Raw genomic sequence first — 13,460 nt, 5'->3', positions numbered from 1 at the left:
CCCCTAATAGGATTCTCTTAATATACATCAGAGTGAAAGGCTTTGTTGATAACTGTAAAAAGAATCATCGTGGCCATATATCTTTGTAAGTAGGAAAATGTCAACTGGAGTTGCAACTCAAAACTAAAGTCATGCTGGTGCATAGAAATTTATCTTGAAAGTGTAAAAATGAAACTTTTAGATAAAAAGGGTCAAGCTACATGACAGAGGCTCATAATCTTCAAGACGTAAGAGAACATCTATGTATTCCCAATATAAGGAATAATTTCACACACTACTGTGAAATCTGTTAAAGATACGTACACGTGTCTCTTGCTGGCACAAAATGAAATTTCAATGCGCACCTGGCATTCTGCAAACATTTCACTGCTGACAGACTCTGCATTCCGCTCGAGCTTTCTCTGCTCATCTCCTAGATCTCTGCGTTCTTTACTCAATTTTAGCATTTCCTCCTCCAGACTAGCATTGGTAACTTCAATTGGCTGTTCTTTGTCATCCTGAGATGTAAATTCTTCCATATCCTCCCCTTTCTTCATTGCAAAATCAGCATGATTTTTTTCTGCAGGTAAATTTTGGATAGAGCCATTATTACATGATTCTTTAACAGAAGATTCTCCCTGTTCTGATCTCTCTATTGCATGGCAGTCCGCTGCAGCATTTTGTTGAACATCAGAACAAATGATATGAGGTGTCTCACCCAACAATGTATCAGGAACCTGAAGATTAACCACATAAGAACTACTGGCACAGGTGGACACCTGATCAGCGGCATTAGATTTGTTCAAGAGTACCTGGTCAGGAGCATTAGATTTATTTGAGATCGGCTGCTCCACAGTCAAGTGGCCACCCTTTTCTTCAACAGGAATGGTTGATTCATCATGTCGAATTTCTCCAAGTAAATTTTCACATTCACTTGCATCTCTTGGAAAAGGACCAGCCTCGGAAACCAGGACCCTTTTACCTGCTTTATCAAGTGGTCCTTCCAAGCTATCAGGTTTAACTACCACACTTGGTGATAACAGTTCCCTAGCAGAATCATCAGTATTTAATATGTCCAATTTGGTCTCACTATCCAGGTGCTGAACTTTAGTATCAACTTCATAACATGATTTATCAGTATGCATTACATTCTCTGGGTGTATTTTATATCCAGCCTTGTTATTTTCATGACTAACAGACCCAAGACCTGTAGTCTCGCCAGCCAATTCCCCAGGCTCTTTTAATTTCTCATCTTCAGATGATGCAGCATCAGACTTTTTTCCACTAAAATCCTCTAGACTTCTCCGTATAGCTTCCTGGAAATCAGCTTCTTCTTCCAAAACACCTTTTGAGGCAGTTTTTCTGGCCTCAGAATAAGATGAGAAAGCAAATTTAAGATCAGGTTCTCCATCTCCATTCTCCCATTCCACTTCACTTTCACCAGGACTGTCACCTTCAGGAAGAGATAGTGTTTTCTCCTTGATGTGATGTGTAGAAGTGCCACCCCTCTCTTCAATAACTCCAGCCTCCCAATCACAATCTGAATCAGGATCGCATGAATGTTCCTTTAAGGGGCTATCATCAGCTGAAGAGACCATTACTGGATCTCCTGCTACCAAATGAGCAAATACAGGGTCATCACCATCCAAATGTTCATGGCCACCATCATCCTCGAAGGATATCTCTATTGGATTTGCAATCTTAGATATAGACTGCCCATTGCTATTATCCAACTGAACAGAAGTTCCCTTGTGCTGGATTTCTGGAAGTGTTCCTGAGACACTGACAGCATGGTTATTAGGGACACACTCATTATCTGTGTCATGTTTTCCTTGCACTCCTTCCTGTTCAGACTCTTTCATTAAATCCAAATTTCTTTGTAGATCTCGAGTCATGCGAATTCCCATAGCCCTCATTCTACTAACTCGAAGACATCCTCTCTCATCTAGATATGTCTTAATATCATCCAATACCCTTCCAGGATCTTCATCAATGGACTTGGTTGACGCAATACTGTCCAGAGACGCTAAAGGAGGAGGTTCGAATGGTGTCTGATGTAGCTTCTCAGAGTTCCTCTCTACTCCAGCAGATGCAAGAACTCTAAGAAATTTAACCATATAACAAAGGAACAAAAGGTTATTATTCCATCAAGCAAAACAAGATAGGCCAACGAACAAAGTGAGTTCATCATAAATGTTCAATTGTGCAACAGCAAGAAATGCATAGGCTCCATGTTGAGAAGACTTCTTAGCATAACCCACCATAATTGAGTTGGTGCTGGAGAGCATCAAAACAAATATTATGCAAAATATTATTCTAGGCATAATTATGGGAAACAGCATGTTTTATTTGTTTTCTAGTAAACGTTTTATTTGTTATGTTTCCATTACAATCCTAATTAGAGATTTCTTGAGGTGGGATTAATAGCCTGTATAAACTCTTTTAAATGCATTTTGGAGGGAAACTTTTATATTGATTTGATATTCTTCCATTGAGTGGAACTTTTGTTTTGAATTTGTTCTTTGAGTTGTTGGTTCTGCATGAGATGTGTCTTATTGAGACTACAACTCAAAAGGGAGAAAAGCACACACTTACTGTTTATCACCAGTGAAAGATGAAGAAAAAATGAACTCTCTATTGGCCTCAGAGGCTACCCGTGAAGTCTGGACACCACCTACAGCCTTCCCTGAAGCAGATTTCTGCACTTCATCTATCTCCCGGCGGAAAGCCACAGTTTTTAGATAGGCCTCTATTTGCAATTCTGAAAATTTGGAGGGGACCTAGATGAAAATAGAGGAAAAAGAAATGGGAAAAAAAACAATTCACTGATTGTACTGTAAGCTCAAAGAAAAAGAAAAAATCAATTTTAATCAGTAAGACCAAATGCATGCACCTTTATTGTGCAGTAAAAGATTCATCTAGCTGCCAAAAGCACATTCCACCAAGTGGGATTAAAGCTTTTGATTGTTGTATAAATAAAAGCACATAAACAATTGCAACCACCACCAAGAAATGAATTTCTAAAGTTAAGACAAACTTTCTTAAATAGCTCTTTCCACATAATGCAAGAGTTCACTTGAATTCCTAGTTTGACTTGAAGGAGGTAAGAATAAATATCTACATCACCAAGACCATGTGGATACTGCTCCAGATGGTAAAAAAACATGTAATTTATTTATTTTTCTGTTTGGCAAGTATAAGATATTAGGAAACTAGTTTCATGCAATGCAAGTGAAAATACTAAGGAATTTGATAGCAGGAAAGCCTGTCCAGGCTCCCCCCCCCCCTGGTGCAAACTATGGATAGTGACATCGTTTGATAGGGCCATGCATCCCCATCTCCGCTCCTGTCCTGGCTCGGGTTGGTGGCCCAGGGTGTGGCAAGGAATAAAGGGCAAAAGCTGACTAAAATAGTGCTTTAACATGAAGGCTCGGGCTGACATATCAACACAGCATGATAAGCAACTAGAAATAACAATGCCACCATAGCGCTAGATAAACCGGAAACTCTATAAAAGAGAACGTAGTGTCTCTTAGACAGGAATAATACAACAGAACTTCTTTACCTTCCTGCTTGTCCCACACAACCTTCAAGAAACATGCAGAGAGAACCCCATTATCATGGAGTTCCTGAGTTTTCTACAATGCACTCCTATCACTTCATTTCACATCCTCCTTTATGATACAAACTTTTGATGCCTTCTCTAACAAGGAATATGTATATTCCTTGTCTACAACATGAAACCTAAAAGTTGATATAGCTTGTCATAGTAAATCACAACGGCAGTTATGAGTTATCATTTTCCTTTTCTGAGTACAAAACAGAAAGCAAATTGGCAAGAAAGCTACAGCTCAAAAGTGGGAACTTCATGATGACCTAATCTGACATCAATAGCATATTAGAACTTTTTGGTATATTATCTAGTCCTAAGACATCAAAAGTTAACTTGAGATAACAATTATAGATGAGCGATCATAGTCTATATTTCTCATCCCTTGTTTGCATTCTAGCACATATTTCACATTAATGGGATCAATATCCGTACATATTTTAACACGCCTGAAACATATAGACAATAGGACAGATCAAAAAGAGACTTGACCAAGATAATAGTGAAGAATGTATTTCAGATTAAAAAAATGTGACATTGTGATTAACACCCTACCTTTTTCACCTTTTGATATTTCTGCCTATTCTCTGCCATCAATTTCTCTCTCATCTACAAAACAGGACATCCATGAATATACAAGAATAGGGCAATACTTTCACTGAGGAAAAAGTAGAAGTCGCTAAGAAGTATCCCAGTTATAATGCAAGTTCACTAACCTGAACAAGAAGATCAAGTTGCATTGATGGAGGCAAAGCAGCTAGAACAGCAGGATCAACTTTTCCATTCATTGCTGGCTGCAAAATTAATCATATAGAAAAGAGCTGAAACAAATATGCCAGATATAGATACTAAAGACACTTATTGAAAGTAAGACAACAAAGGAAAGAATGAAAAAAAATGTATCTCCATGGAAAATCCTTCCAGAGAAACAACTCTGGGAATTAAGATAAAAACAACCATAGAAAGCTTTAAACCTCTATGAAAGAAGCTCAGAAAATAAAAGGTGAAAGACAATTTAGAAATGCAAAAAATAGCATAACAATAGAAAACAATCAGGTAGTCAAGTTAAAACCTTTAAACAAAATATTACTCACTGAGCAGGTACTTCCAAGCCGCCACTAAAGTGTCTTAATAAGTAGGCTCCTTGACTTAAAATCCCAAAATAACCAAAAAATATGCAATATACTTCTAAGGATGACTTGGCATGAGTAATATAGATGACATCCCTAGGTAAGTTTAAAATTGCCATGTGTGTTTCCTTACCAAGTGAAATTAAGCCAAGCATCCTTTTATTTATCTGGGCAACAGGATGAAACTCAAATCTGAGTCTCTTTTAACAGGGGATTGCAACTATCCCAAGCTGAATGCCCCCCGCCAAGTGATGGTGTTCAAGTCCTTTACATTTCCACATTCACCACCCCTCAAATGATTAAGTGCCCCAGTACAAAGATCCATGAATGACCATGATATGCAGGAACCATTTTCATTCATAAATGACAAGGAAACAAGACATGATTCAAATCACATAACAGATACTTACTAGTACCATCTCTTCATCATCATCTTCATCTTCATCAACTTCCTTTTCTTCTATATGAATCCCCTCACCAGAGGTTGATGCATTGACGATAAAATCGCCATCTTCCTCTGCTGCTAGTGATGCTGCCAACCTTAATTAATTCAGTGAAAGAATGATTAGAACCCTTCATCCATATTCAATAGTAAATTTGTTTTAGAATCAGGTCCGAAGCTTACATCTCATCTAGTGCTTCCTGGTTGCAACTAAATGGCGCAATATTATTTCCCCCCATATTGTCACCTTCCATTTCCATTTGATTTGTCATAACATTTTTACCCTTGGAATCATGCTTCTGTCTCTGGCTTTCAAGATCTTTTGACACTTCCTTCAATCTCATGGCCTTGAGCTATTAATAAGAACAAGCACGGAACAAGTATGAAATCCACAAGTAAAGAGGTTTAAATAATGTACTCCTCAAATTTCCTTTTAACCAAAGAGTGAACTTTTACCAGACTTGGAAATACCGATATAAGAAACAGAAATCTATTAATGTTGATCATACATTTACATATTCTTTCGAATAACAATCGAGTATGGCCACCTAAAATATGCCACAAATAAACAATTTAGCAAAGCCCTCTGTTCTAGATGCAAGAGAACCAGAAATCATCTCCTCAAAACTATAGTTATTAATATTATCAACAAGAGAATCGATCATGACCTTTATGAGTCAAGGGATCAGTATGTTTTCCTGTCCTGCTAAACCTCATAAAAAAAAGTTCCAACTACTTTGATTAAGCACGAGTTCATCAGAACAATGTATATTTCAAGAAAAAATTTAACTTAAATAGTGCAAAGAATACAATTGAATAACAGTAGTAGAACACTGAAGCTCACGTGGTTGAGGAGCAATTTCTCGGCGGTTTTGCGGATCTTGGCCTGGGCATTTTCACGCTGTCTGCGACGGGCGATGACAGTCCGGCGCTTCAGAGCAGGCGTGCCACCGTCGAAGACGAAGACGGGCTTCGTACGGAGGAATAGTAGCTTGCAGATTCGGCGAAAGAAGCCCAATAGATGAGCATTCCTCACCATCTCGCCTTTGTCGTCTCGCATCGCCTTCATGAACTGTATCATCCATATACTAGCATCTGCAACACAATTTTAAGGTGCACGTACATATGTTATAAAATACCCGATCACAGTCGTGCGCTGTAATGACGACATTGCAATAATTAGGGTTTGGAATTAGGGTTAGGGTTTGAGCATAAATCGCACCGATTGCCAGCTTTTTCCCGGAGACGGTCTCGACGGAGACGCGGCGGCCGACGGGGGCGAGCAGTTCCCAGAGGCCGTGGACACCCATTTTCTTCCTGACGACGCCACTGCTACCAGACGGTTATTCTTGCCGCCAACCTGCTTCGGGATGACACGTATATATTGGATCCGGGCAGGAAACGACGTCGTAGTACGCCTCTAATGCTGCATTGGCTCACGCACGCACGCCGCCATCGTGTTGTAGACTTTTGTTTTTTTTTTTTTTTTTTACTCTTCGCCCCTTTCTATTTAGTTATTTCGCTTTTAGCGCCTGTCTGTAAATAATTCCACTTTAAAAAATAATTTAAAGGTAAATTAAATATACATTTTCAATTTTAATTATTTGACTCACACATTTTATAAATTTTAAAATTCCTTCATTAATTTTAAAGTTTAGATATTTCTAAATTAGTTTTGACATTTCTTAAACTTTGATCCTTTAAAAATGTGTCTTGAGTAATTTTAAAATTTAAGAGATACTCGATTTGTTAAGATAAATTTCAATACTTTTATATATAAGTTTATTTTCAATTTTTATAGGAGTATTATAGTAATAACCAATACCTTAATAAGAGTGTAAATGAACTAATACACTTATTAAACAATTTGTGAGAAAATTTAGTTTTAACTCATTTATATTTGTATTAATTGAATGAATTTGACTAAAATTTTCAATATTATTTAGTAAATGAGTTAAACTTGAATACATATGTCTGCTCAACTTGATTATATTCATAGAGAAGCTTATTTATTATTTATATATAAGTTTATTAGTCAATTATTATTCATTTCACAAGAATACATGTGTATACATTTAATATTCTATTAGGTTTTCATAATTGTATAATATATATGATATTTTTTAGTTGTCTCGTCTTTTCCTAAACTCTTATTATTATGAATATATATATAATAATAATAAGATTGTTGTTATCAAAATATAACAATTGAAATTTATAATATATGTTGTGTTATGAAAAAATAAGGAAAAAAAATAAAAAAATTATTACAAAATGAGAGCAAAATGAAGAGGCTGGCGGCAAAAGAATTGCCACCAGCTGCTGTCAACCTCGTGGTAGCTTGCCATAAGGACCAACCTCGCGGCATGGGCTAGTCGTGAGGCCAACATAGCTGTTACGAGAGGTAGTCTCGCAGCTGCTAGTTGCGAGTTGCTTCGCTACTGCTTGCCACGAGCTTTCTCGCGGTTGTTTGCCGCAAACCTCGTGGATGCATGCCGCGAGCTTCTACGCCTCATGGCTGTTTGTCGCAAACTGTGAGGAGACTTTCGATCACACGATGGCTAGCCGCAAGGCTCAATCTCTCGGCCACTTGCAGGCTGGCCGCGAGAGCCAGCCCCGCGGCACCTTGCCGCGAGCTGCCTCGCTGTAGATTCATGGTGATCCCCCTTCTTCGTTGAAATTGTCCTCATTCGATAACTGGCACGTGTTGACATCGGCCACCCTTGAGAATCGTGCCCTATAAATACCCAACTACAGGACATTAATGGGGACTTTCAATTTTGATAAAATCTAGACACTTTGAATGCACATTTACTGTTTTCGTGAATAATCATTGGGATTCGAGACTGACTTTGGCATCGGAGGGTCTTCGCAGGGGAAGATTTTCGCGAGTCTTCTAACCTATTTTTTTGAGCATCAACAGGGCCAAATCCTTGCGAGAAACCTAGTGGTGAAGGCCAAACCTTGCGGCGAACCTTGTGGCGAAGGCAAAGCCTTGCGGCGAGACCTAGCAACGAAGGCAGAACCTTGTGGCGAGAACTAGTGGTAAAGCCTTGTAGCGGAAGAGCTAGTACCGAAGCCTTGTGGCGAAAGAACCAGTGGTGAAATCTTGTGGCAAAACCTTGTGGCGAGAGCTAGTGACGAACCTTGCAACGAAAGAGTTAGTGGAGAAGCCTTGTGAAAAAACCTTGTGGCGAGAGCTAATGGCAAAATTCTTGTGGCGAACTCCCTTGAGATAACTTCTCTTATCGCAACCGAACCTCACCAGACAACAAGCTTGAGTGGACCCCATATAACAAATTTTAATTGTTGTATTTTGGCAATAATAATTTGGCGTTGTCTGTGGGAAACGCAACAAAAAGCCAATTTTAGCACAAGATGCCGAGAGGGACAAGATCAGTGAGTTGGGCAAACTTGCTTGACCCCACCCGAATGAGCGCTCGTACCAGGACGAGAGCCATGAAAAGCCCCCACCAGGTGCATTCTACAGTACTAGAATTTTCAGTAGATCACCCTAACAACGAAGTGCGTTCTGAAAACTTTCTTATACTCGAATGCAACCATACCACCAAAGTAGGGGGCATGGAACGTTCAGAGCAAGGAGAAGCACACGTAGTTGGATTGAGGAGATACGCGATAGGGCGAGAGGAACAAGTCCCACATGCAGCGCCCGCTAATCAGGAACAACACTCATCTAGACAGTCTTCGGTTCCAAATAAAAACCTCGTGGGAACTTCAAGAATAGCTCCACCCACGGTCTTACTCTCAAATTATGAACTATTGCAAAAGAATTTTGAGGAGCTAAAACAACAAAACAATAAACTTAGGATGAATAATAAGGAGAATATGAGAAGATTACAGGAAGTCACTGCTTTGTTACGTGAACTAATGCCGGACATTCACATTCCCCACATGGGACAAATCGATACGAGGGTAGAACATCGGAGATCCCAAGGCAACCCTTAAAGGGCCCTTTGGCAGGGGATCAGAATCAGAACTCCAGGGCTGAATAGTCAAGTCCCGGAAGTAACAGACTCGAGAAGGAAAAATAGCAGGAGGGTAAGAAAAGCTCCCACGTATAGAGAGACAGCATAAAACACCTACTTGGGAGTCCCTTATGACCTATCTCTTTGCCAAAATGAAGCAAAACAATAAACACTCAGCATGTCTAACATCAAACGCCTCATAGAAGAGGTGCTAGAGCAGAAGCAAGTAATGATGGTGCCAAAGGTAACTCCCCCAAAAGGGTTCCCTCTATCAGAGGAACTCCAGAGACAACTAGTGTAACTAGGGTTCGAACTGCCACAGTTTTCGGTATACTCAGGAAGGGAGGACCCCGAGAAACACTTATAACATTTTATGGCAATGGTCGTGTTACATGAATGGAATGAGGTCACTAGATGCAGAGCTTTCCCACTCTCCCTGGCAACACAAGCTTAGTAGTGGTTCACTGAATTACCAACAAAACATATACAATCATTTGAACAGTTGAAGAAAGAATTCATAAATGCATTCTCCGTCTATCTTCCGAAGAAGAATAGTGCAATATATCTAATGAGCTTACGGTAAAAGTAAGCTCATGACGCAATACATCGAACAGTTCGAGGTCATGACGCAGGAAGTAAGGGATCTCACAGTTGGATTGACGGCATTAGCCCTGCTAAACGGAACTACATATGCCCTTCTTAAAAGATCTTAGCCTTCTCCGAGCCAAATTCTGTGACTGATTTGTTCTACCGGAAAGAACAGTTTATCATCCAAATGGATGGAAATTTTGGACACAAGGAAAGATAATAGAAGAGGAAGGAAAACCTAGCCCAAAGTACGAAGGACCTTACAAAATTCAGAAGATGTTAGGCCCCAACATGTGTGCACTACTTACACTACAAGGCGAGGCGATAGGAAAAGCTTGGAACATCGTGCACCTCGAGAAGTACTTCCCAACTTTAACCCTAGAGAAGGGGATGAAGCGCGAAACACAAAGTCGAGCCTGTCACTGAAAACATTACTCGACCCGGCTGGAGGCCGGGATTGTCTTTAACTTTCCATTGTAATAACATCCCCCAATAAATAAAAGAATATATCCCATGTATTCCCGTGGAGTAGGTAAAACTATAAGCCGAATCACGTAAAATCTCCATGAGCCCAAATTATTTGTATGTGTCATGCAGGTACGACTACTCGAGTACAGCTTGCTTCTGAAGGTCAAGTCGCCTAGGGGTAATCTAGTGTCGATGACCATGAGTTGGCCCGGTATCACCAGAACATCCGATGCCTATGCCCTCAGACTCACCCAAATCCCTCGCTTAAGTTAGGTGCTATGCTTTTTTTGTTAGACCCAACTCCTTAGTCGATCTGGCGCCTAGGTCTCCCGGCAAATTTGGATGTCTGGTAGGAATCCCGCGTCAGACTACTGGCCAAACCCAGATTCCCCGAGAAAGACTGTCTCTAAGAAGGCGGAAAAGAAGTGAAGTGATCACCTGATAGCTCTAACATAAAGCTGCTCCCGAAGGTCAAGTCGCCTAGTGGCAATCTGGTGCTGATGACCACAAGCTGGCTCGGGATCACCAGAGGATCCGATGCCTATGCCCGCAAACTCATCTGAATCTTTCGTTTGAGTTCAGTGTTATGCCTTTTTGGCTAGACCCAACTCCTTGGTTGATCTGGCGCTTAGATCTCCCTGCAAACTTGGATGCTTGGTAGGAATTCTGTGCCGGACCACTGGCCAAACCCAGATCCCCTAAGGTAGACTGGCCCAAGGAAGGCATGAAGAGACAACAACCCTAAGACAGTTATGCCATGATCTCGCTTATCGGAGTTGAGTCACCCAGTTGCAATCTGGTGCCTATGACCACGAGTTGGCCCGGGATCACCAGAACATCTGATGCATATGCCCGCAGACTCACCCAAATCCTTCGCTTGAGTTGGGTGCTATGCCTTTTGTAACACCCCAATTCCCGGGTGGGCGTTACGTAACGTAAGATTTCAGGGATATCTTTTTTTTTTCCTAATTAACAGAAACTCAACACAAAACCGTCCCTTGAAGATCCCGTTACACCTTCTTAGTATATCAACTATGAACCATCAATAAACTAAGACAGGTACATCGTCTCAAATGCGGAAGCTAAATCGAAACCTCAATAATTCATAATCAAACCCACTTTATTTATAACATAAAGTCGAACCAACGTTTACATGAGGTCATCAAAATTAACAACATAATTGAAAACGACATAAAGTAAACTATCCACTAATCGCCGTCACTCCTCGGCAATTCCCTTTCCCTTCGCACCGCTGCCTTCACTTGGAACGTTTGAATATTCCAGGGACATAGTCCATATTAGATGATGAATAATCTAAGTGAGAGTTTAAAAACACGTTTTCATGAATGTATGCAAGACATGAAATAAACCAACAAATCCCGGTAAGCCCTAGCCCAAGAGAATCCCACAGCACTTAGCCCTACCACGGGAAAAGAGCAATCTCTCTAAAAGCTATGGCACCATACCGACACATCGACACGATGTGATTCTAGCTTAAGAGGGGCAAATCAACGCATCTCTCCAACATCTCGGGAACAATCGTTACCAACTCCCGGCCTAGGAGGGTCACATCAACGCAGGAACCCGGCTCACCACATTTACGTCGGAGATTACGTTCCCACTCCAAGCATCCAGGAACCACTACACAATCCCAACTCCAAAATTTCACATGGACCACCTAGTCATCCTAGTGCAACTTCCCTGACCAAACGGTCTGGCACGGAAACCAAGGCGGTTATCCTGACATGCACACCAGCATCAGATACCCCTATTATTCCGTCACGCCCTTGGAGAATTATGGCTACACTATCCAGATAACATCCTAGGCTGACATTCCATATGAACGACAAAACACAAGACAATACCATATTTCACAATTCAAAGCATCATATAAACAACAGTTTTATAAAATGCAATGCACAAATTCAAAACATTTAGGAACAAACCCTTCCTTGTAAAACCAACCATCACCAGTTACCGTTTGCATGCAACAAAATCATTTTGTATGAAATTATAACACTTTTAATTAGGACAAACACCAAGTTTTTAGGGTAAAAACACCCACAATTAAATAAATTTTGATAGTGAACAACTCACAACTTAAAACCAAATTTTCAGATAGAACACTCACAAGTTTAAAGCAAGTTTTTCGGTAAAACGCTCACAACAAATCAAGTTTTGGAGAAGAACCACTCACCTGAAATGAAATTCAAAATGTCTCAAAATTCGAGCTCAACCTCGACTTTGATACCAACCTGCTAAATTCTGCCACCTACCCCAACACGTTCCTCAAACTCTAAATAAATTTCTAAAATTTTTCAAAAACTTTTTATTATTTTTCTCTTCCTTTCTCTCTTTCTATTCTTTCTTATTTCTCTTCTCTTCTCTTCCCTCCCTTTTCTCCATCTTGCGCCCAGGCCTATTTATACCCTTCATGTGGACGCTCCTGCCTTGGCCACTACTTCACAAATTCATTTTATAATTCCTTATCCTTGGCCGCTACTCCAAATATACATTTTATATTTATATCTTGGCCATCACGTACCTTTATGTATATTATATAATATATCTACATATTATACTAATCTATCAAATTCAATTGGCAGCCCACTGATCAATTCAATACCATGGTTTTACCTTACCCATTCCTTGTATATTATATATGTATATATATATATATTTATGGTAGATTCTTGCCCACCACGCACACACTCACAGACTTACTCACATATATATATATATATAATTTCTATAATATATTATGCATAATATATAATTTATTAAAATTATTATAAATTTCTCAATTAAATTATTAATCCCACTTTATGCATTATAATTATAATTATATTCTCAAATATTAATTTTATTTAGATTAAAATATCAAAATTTCAAAATTAATAACTCAAATTAACTAGATAAAAACAATCTTGTCTTCCGAGCCCTCACGGGATCCTTGTTTCATCTCGAAACCATTTTAGAGTTGATCTTAACACAAAATCAGAGCTCCCTCAGGGTTCTGTTGACTTTTCGAAAATCTCCTACGACAATTCGATTTTTCAGCTTGATCCACAGCTGTACTGAAAACTATTCCCGATTCAACTTCTTTTGATGCCTAAAATCATAACTCGAATCAATCGTCGATACTATTCCATTTTCCTTAAATATCTAGGGTCCAGAGCACTCCCTTCAGTCGATTCGGTTACTTAAGACTGCGATAGTGTACCCTATAGTTTCTTTTTTTTTTTTTTTCCAAAAAT

The 13,460-nt window shown here is 39.6% G+C and overlaps 1 protein-coding gene across 6 annotated transcripts in view; it reads right to left on the bottom strand.

Moving 5' to 3' along the window:
* LOC127803182 (DNA repair protein UVH3) overlaps positions 1-12,593 on the bottom strand; it is a 47,077-nt gene extending 34,484 nt beyond the window's left edge. Inside the window, exons 1-10 of one of the 6 annotated variants that reach the window (XM_052339244.1) lie at positions 12,401-12,589; positions 6,384-6,697; positions 6,006-6,256; positions 5,345-5,514; positions 5,130-5,259; positions 4,306-4,383; positions 4,145-4,198; positions 2,575-2,759; positions 792-2,079; positions 345-716 (exon numbers count right to left, since the gene is read on the bottom strand). In XM_052339244.1, the coding sequence (XP_052195204.1) occupies positions 345-716; positions 792-2,079; positions 2,575-2,759; positions 4,145-4,198; positions 4,306-4,383; positions 5,130-5,259; positions 5,345-5,514; positions 6,006-6,256; positions 6,384-6,471 (2,616 nt within the window). In that variant the 5' untranslated portion in view covers positions 6,472-6,697; positions 12,401-12,589. Of the gene's footprint in view, positions 1-344; positions 2,080-2,574; positions 2,760-4,144; positions 4,199-4,305; positions 4,384-5,129; positions 5,260-5,344; positions 5,515-6,005; positions 6,257-6,383; positions 6,749-12,400 lie in introns of those variants that run through there. The other 5 variants (XM_052339247.1, XM_052339246.1, XM_052339245.1 and 2 more) reach the window with 5 other exon arrangements.
* Between the last annotated feature and the right edge of the window lie 867 nt (positions 12,594-13,460).

Source organism: Diospyros lotus, chromosome 6 (assembly GCF_014633365.1).
Source record: "Diospyros lotus cultivar Yz01 chromosome 6, ASM1463336v1, whole genome shotgun sequence".
Lineage (NCBI taxonomy): Eukaryota > Viridiplantae > Streptophyta > Magnoliopsida > Ericales > Ebenaceae > Diospyros > Diospyros lotus.
This window is presented reverse-complemented; position numbering and strand designations above follow the sequence as displayed.